The following is a 6,612-nucleotide window of genomic DNA, read 5'->3' as shown; positions in this document are numbered from 1 at the left end:
GGAAGAGGTTAACTATCAGGAGGAAGTACGAGGGGAGGTGTTTTATTGTGGTCAACGTCATGAGACAAAGTGTATGTGAACTGCAGTATGGAAAGTGAATTTGCTCTGTAAATTTTCACTCAAATCACAATTAAAAATAAATAAATAAATAATTTTATCCTAGTTTTACTCACTATTTGAATTCTCCTTCCTGATTTCTAAATTGGGTACACACATTGTTATTCATATTCCTTCCAGCCTAATTTATTTCTAAATCTTTTCAAATATCCACATATAGCACTTACACAAAATCATCAACATTCATCATTGTCGCCTTTTGAATCAACCATGGTTAGACTTCTTTCCTCTATTCATGCAAACATTGAGTGAGGCCAGTCATTTAATTATACAAATGTTATGTGCTGTGAAGGAGAAGAATTGGTTGCTGGGAAAGTATGTAGCTGAAAGAGCCTGACCTATTTTGGGTATTAGAGAAAGCTGCTTCCTTGTGGAAGTGGCATTGAAGTTGAGATTTGATGAGTAAATAGACATTAACTAAGTAAAGTAGGAAGAGAGTTTTATGTTGGGCTGTGGAGACAGGATGTATGAAATGAGGTGGGGTAAAAATGAACCTGAATTCTGGAGCTGTGAGGACATTCACTTTAGTTTTTTAATGTTCCTGTTTAGAAAAATGATTTAACCTCGGGATAAATTCCTACAGACATGTTTTCAAAACTCATGAAAACATTTTAAAGTTGAGAATTTGAACTTAGTCTTAAAATGATAGACAGCTGTGCGTATCCCGTTGTAAAGCCCTGTATTTACTTTCCTGACAGTAGCATTTCAGATGAATCTGCAGAAATTATCAGCTCTCAGGAATTTACATAATCTCATTGAACTGAGAAAAAACATTTGAATAAACATTGATTTTTTTTTTCCTCATAGGTTTGTTGACAAGAAGGAAAGGTTAAGCCGACTTAAAAGCAAGCAAGAAGAATTTCAAAAAGAGTAAGTTTTTTTTTTTTCTTTTTCATGAAAGTTATCTAGTCACCATTTGGCTTAACTCAGGGCTGTGGCATGCAGATAAATGGATTGCTAGTTTATTGAGCTTAGGGTGAAATCTCTTAAAGTGTGGGTGAACTGGGAAGAGCTATGCATCTGGTAGAAATAGTAGATAAGACACTAACAAGTTTCTAGAAAATACTAGGATCATACCAAGTGCTTGGTACTCAGTGAATGCTTGGATGAATGAATCAGACCCACAGCCCTGATAATTGAGTGTAGTAACTGGGGCGAGGACAGTGGGAGTGATTAGACTTAAATTAGTAGTGGTGGCTCCCTTATGACATAACTGCTTCCATTTACCTTTCTTCTTTCTCCTACATTAGAGTTTTGCAAAGTGTGGTCTGTAAAACGTCTGTATCAGAATTAATTAACTGGAATAATAATGGGGTCGTGTGGGGTCACCATGAGTTGACGTGGACTCACTGGCAAGTAACACTGACAACCATGGTTAAAAATGCAGATTGTGGAAATCATATCCCCCGAATGTCTGATTTAGTAGGTTTGGAGTGAGGCTTGGGAATCTGAATTTTTCAAAACAAGCACCCTTCTGAGATAATCTGTAAAGCTTAAACCAAAAATAACCCCTGAAGTTTTCTTAAAACCAAACAATAGTTGAGCTTAGTTAGTAAAGAATGTCTGCCTTGAGCTTTGTGCTCTATTAAGAACTGTATGTATGGGATCAAACTGACAATACCAACTCAAAGATTGGATAGGAAACTCAGGAGGCTGTGACTTTATGTTCATGAGGGAGAAAAGGAGAGTGAGCATGGTTGTACAGCTTGAAGAATGTAATCAGTATCCTTGAATTGTACATGCACAAACTGTTGAGTTGGTATATGTTCTGCTGTTTATATTCTCCACAACAGAAATAAAATTACTTACTTTTTTAAAAAAATAAAAGCACCCTTGATGAATCTCTCACCTCTTCAGTTTGAGAATTTCTGTCCTATAGAATCTTCTGCTCCAATACTGTTCTCCAGACCACACCCAGGTGTTTGTCTTTATTCATAGTTTTCTCTTTAACTTAATGTATTTCCTCATCCTCTGAAGATCCTCCCCAGCCCTCAGCTCTCTTTAGGGGTTGTCCGCAGTGAAACATTTGCCAACCATGCCACTGTGGAGATTTCACCCTCTCTGGTGTCTGTACTAATGTATGTGTCAAGGTCCCCCAAAGGGTGCTTTGAGCTTCTCAAGAGAGTCTGTGCTCATCACACAAACACATTCTTAGCAGATTAAATGTTCTAAGACACCTTGTAGTAAAGGAATCTGCTTGAATTTATTTAATTCAGAAATTTCTTTACTACTTGATCACTGAAACTTTATTTTTTCCCATAGAACACTGCATTCCATACAACAAATTCCTGCAGATGCTGATTCATGCCAATTATTTGACAACTAACCATAGACTTTTGGATCTTGAGTGAGATCTTGTCTTATAGTTATCATTATCATTATTATTAGTTGTGACTGATGGCAGTTATTGATTATGAATGAAGACAAAGGCTGTAGCCATTGTGGAAGTTTATTGTGGACATTTGTAGAACGTTCAGGCTCGGAACAGTGTTAGAAGTGCAAAAGGAAGGAAATAAACAATAAAAACTGCAGAAAATAGGGAATTGAGAAAGCGTTCTAAATGGTAAGTCCCATGTTGCTATTTGTAGTACTTTCTAAGAACTCATTGCAAAATGACTTTTTTAAGGTTCCTGAGTGATGTAGATGGTCAGAGCTCGACTGGTCACCTAAAGGTTGCGAATTTGAAGGGACCCAGTTGGTACCACAGAAGAACCAGGCCTGTCGATTGGCTTCTGTAAACATTACAGCCAGATTGACTCTGTAGCTAATGGAGTGTCTCCAAATGAATGCATAAACAAAAAAAATGCTTCAACAAAATCACTTTTTTATAACTTTTAATAGCTTATTTTCTCATCTCTGCTTACAGAGTATTAAAAGCTGTGGAAGGAAAGTGGATGACAGATCAGTTGGTAAGTTGTGAGAAGTATTTAAACTAATATTCTTTCTGTTTAAGGCTGTACGACTTGTCTGAAAGTTTGTAGTACTGTGGCAGTTTGCATGTTGATATGGTTCTGGAAACTATGCCACCCGTACTTCTAATACCAGCAGGGTCACCCCTGGTGAACAGGTTTCAGTGGAGCTTCCAGACTAAGATACACTAGGGACAAGGACCTGGTGATCTACTTCTGAAAAAGATTGGCCAGTGAAAACCTTGTGAATGGCAGTGCAACATTATCCGATATAGCTGAAAGGCTCCAAAATACAACAGGAGAAGACCTGCTTCCTCAAAGTACAGTTGACCTTAATGATGTGGGTGGAGTAAACTTTCCAAACCTTCATTTGCTGATGTGGCATGACTCAAAATGAGAAGAAACAGCTGCAAACATCCATTGGTAATCAGAACATGGAACATACAAATATGAATCAAGGAAAATTGGAAGTCATCAAAAATGAAATGGAATGCATACTGATTGATAGCCTACATGTTAGTGAGCTGAAACAGACTGGTGTTGGCCGTTTTGAAACGGATAGTCATGTGGTCTACCATGCTGGGAATGACAAAGAGGAATGTGTCACCAAAAGGAACACGTCAATATCTATCCTGAAAAAAGAAGCAGTGTTACAGGATAATATCCATATACCTACAAGGAAGACTTAATAAAATTATTCAAAATTTACACACTAACCAATAATGCCAAAGATGAAGAAATTGAAGGTTTTTACTAACTTCTGCAGGCTGAAATTGATCAGGCATGCAGTCAAGATGCATTGATAATTATTGATGATTGGAATGTGAACTTTGGAAATAAAGAAGGATCATTAGTTGGAAAATAAGGCCTTGGTGATAGAAATGACTCTGGGGATTGCATGATAGAATTTTGCAAAACCAACAACTTATTTATAATACCTTTTTCAACCACATAAAAGGTGATTGTATACATATGATATGAGGCCGCCGGGGATGGCCTCAGGGCCTCGGGCAGCCAGTTGCCACACCCAAGGCTGCGGGTTCAAACCCACCGGCCGCTCCCCGCCAGGTAGACGGGCCATCTCTTTGGGAGCTCTGGTAGCATAGTGGCTAAGACACTTGCCTGCTAACCAGACGGCTGGTGGTTCAAACCCACCAGCCACTCCTCGGAAGGAAGGTTGGGCAATCCTACTTCCGTAGTGATACTGCCTCGGAAACCCAAGGAGGGGTCGCTATGAGTCGGGGCCGACTCGACGGCACATAACAACAACAACAACAACATACATATGAACCTTGTTGGATGGAATACACAGGAATCAAATCAACTACATCTGTGGAAAGAGATGATGGAGGAGCACACTCAGAACGAGGCCAGGGCCCACTACAGAAAGGCCATTAATTGCTCGTATACGAGTTCAAGTTTAAGCTTCACAAAACTAAAGTCTGTGAGAGCCAAGTATGACTATGACCTTGAGTATATCCCACCTGAACCTAGAAACTATCTCAAGAACAGATTTGATGCCTTGAACACTGATGACCAAAGACCAGATGAGTTGTGGGATGCCATCAAGAACATCATACATGAAGAAAGCGAAAGGTCAGTCAAAGCACAGGAAAGAAAAGACCAAAATAAATGTTAGAGGAGACCCTGAATCTTGTACTAGACCATAAAGAGGCTAAAGTGAACAGAAGAAATGATGAGGGAAAAGAACCAAGCAGAAGATTTCTTTGTTAAGAAGACAAAGTAAAGTATTATAATGAAATGTGCAAGGACCTGTGGTTAGAAAACCAAAAGAAAAGAACTTGCTTGGCATTTCACAAGCTTAAAGAAATAAATCAAGCCTAAAATTGTAATATTGAAAAATTCTGAGTTAAAAAATGAATGACATAAGAAGCATCAGAAAAGATGGGAAGAATACACAGTCATTGTACCAAAAAGAATTGGTTGGTGTTCAACCATTTCATAAAGTATCATATAATCAAGAACTGATAGTAGTGAAGAAGAAATCCAGGCTGCACTGAAGGCATTAGCAAAAAACAAGGCTCCAGGAATTGACTGAATATCGATTGAGATGTTTCAGCAAATGCTTGCAATGCTAGAAGTGCTCATTCATCTATGCCAAGAAATTTGGAAAACAACTCCTTGGCCAGCCACCTAGAAGAGATCCATCTTGGTGCATGTTTCAAAGAAAGGTGATCTAACAGACTATAGAAATTATCAACCAGTACCATTAAAACCACACACAAGTAAAATTTTGCTGAAAATAATTCAAAAGCAGTTGCAGCAGTACATCAACAAAGAACTGCCACAGATTCAAGTCAGATTCAGAAAAGGATGTAGAATGAGGAATATCATTGCAAATGGATCTTAGCTGAAAACAGAGCATATTAGAAAGATGTTCATTTGTGTTTCATTGACTATGCAAAGGCTTTGACTGTATGCATCCTAACAAATGATGGATAGCATTGTGAAGAATGGGAGTTCCAGAACACTTAATTTTGCTCAGGAGGAACCTGTACATAGACCAAGAGGCAGTCATTCACACAGAACAAGGGGCTCCTACCTGGTTTGAAATCAGGAAAGGTGTGCATCAGGAGGGTTCTGTCCTTTCACCATACTTACTCAATCTCTATGCTGAGACAATAATTCGAGAAGTTGGACTATATGAATAAGAATGCAGCATGGGGATTGGAGAAAGACTCATTAACAACCTGTGATATGCAGATGATACAACTGAAACTGAAGAGGATGTGAAGTACTTGCTTATGAAGTTTAAAGACTCCAGCTTCAGTATGGATTATACTTCAGCATAAAACAAAAATTTTCACAACTGGACCAATAAGCAACATCATCATAAACCAGGAAAATATTTAAAGTGTCAAGGATTTCATTTTACTTGTATCCTCAGTCAGTGCCCATGGAAGCAGCAGTCACAAAATGAAATGCTGTATTGCATGGGCCAATCTCCTGTAAAAGACTTCTTTAAAGTGTTATAAAGCAAAGTCACCTGGAGTACTAAGGTGTGCTGACCAGAGCCTTGAAATTTTCAGTCACCTCTTATGCACGTGAAAGCTGACTAAGGAAGAATTGATGGCTTTGAATTATGGTGTTGGTCGAGAATATTGAATATACCACAGACTGCTAGAAGAAGGAGGGGAGCTGTCTTAGGAGAAGTACAGCCAGAATGGTCCTTGGAAATGAGATTTTGTCTCATGTACTTTGGGCCTGTTATTAGGAACGACCAGTCTCTGGAGAAGCCTATCATGTTGGATAAAGTAGAGGGTCAGCAAAAGAGGAATATCCTCCATGAGATGGTTTGACACAGTCTCTGCAACAATGGGTTCAAATATAGCAACAATTGTGAGGATGGTGCAGGACTGAGCAGTGTTTCGTTTAGTGAGTCAGAACCCACTAGATGGCACCTAACAACAACATATTTGAGGCTACATGTTTTTGATTTAGGAGCTCTGGTGGCATAGTGCCTAAGGCATTTGACTGCTACCCAGAAGGCTGCGGGTTCAAATCCACCAGCCACTCCTTGGAAGGAAGGTTGAGCTTTGGTGGCACAGGAGCTCTGGTAGCACAG

At 39.0% G+C, this 6,612-nt stretch overlaps 1 protein-coding gene across 1 annotated transcript in view; it reads left to right on the top strand.

Annotated features, from left to right (window-relative positions):
* The window catches only part of ATG14 (autophagy related 14), a 60,939-nt gene that overhangs the window by 21,509 nt on the left and 32,818 nt on the right, over positions 1-6,612 (top strand). Inside the window, exons 2-3 of the mRNA XM_007948358.2 lie at positions 925-987; positions 2,984-3,026. Coding sequence (XP_007946549.1) covers positions 925-987; positions 2,984-3,026 — 106 coding nt within the window. The remainder of the gene's footprint in view (positions 1-924; positions 988-2,983; positions 3,027-6,612) is intronic.

The sequence above is a fragment of the Orycteropus afer genome, unplaced genomic scaffold (genome assembly GCF_000298275.1).
Source record: "Orycteropus afer afer isolate SDZICR_OR568_19922 unplaced genomic scaffold, OryAfe1.0 scaffold00214, whole genome shotgun sequence".
Taxonomy (NCBI): domain Eukaryota; kingdom Metazoa; phylum Chordata; class Mammalia; order Tubulidentata; family Orycteropodidae; genus Orycteropus; species Orycteropus afer.
Note: the sequence above shows the minus strand (reverse complement) of the source record. Positions and strands in the feature narration are given on the sequence as shown.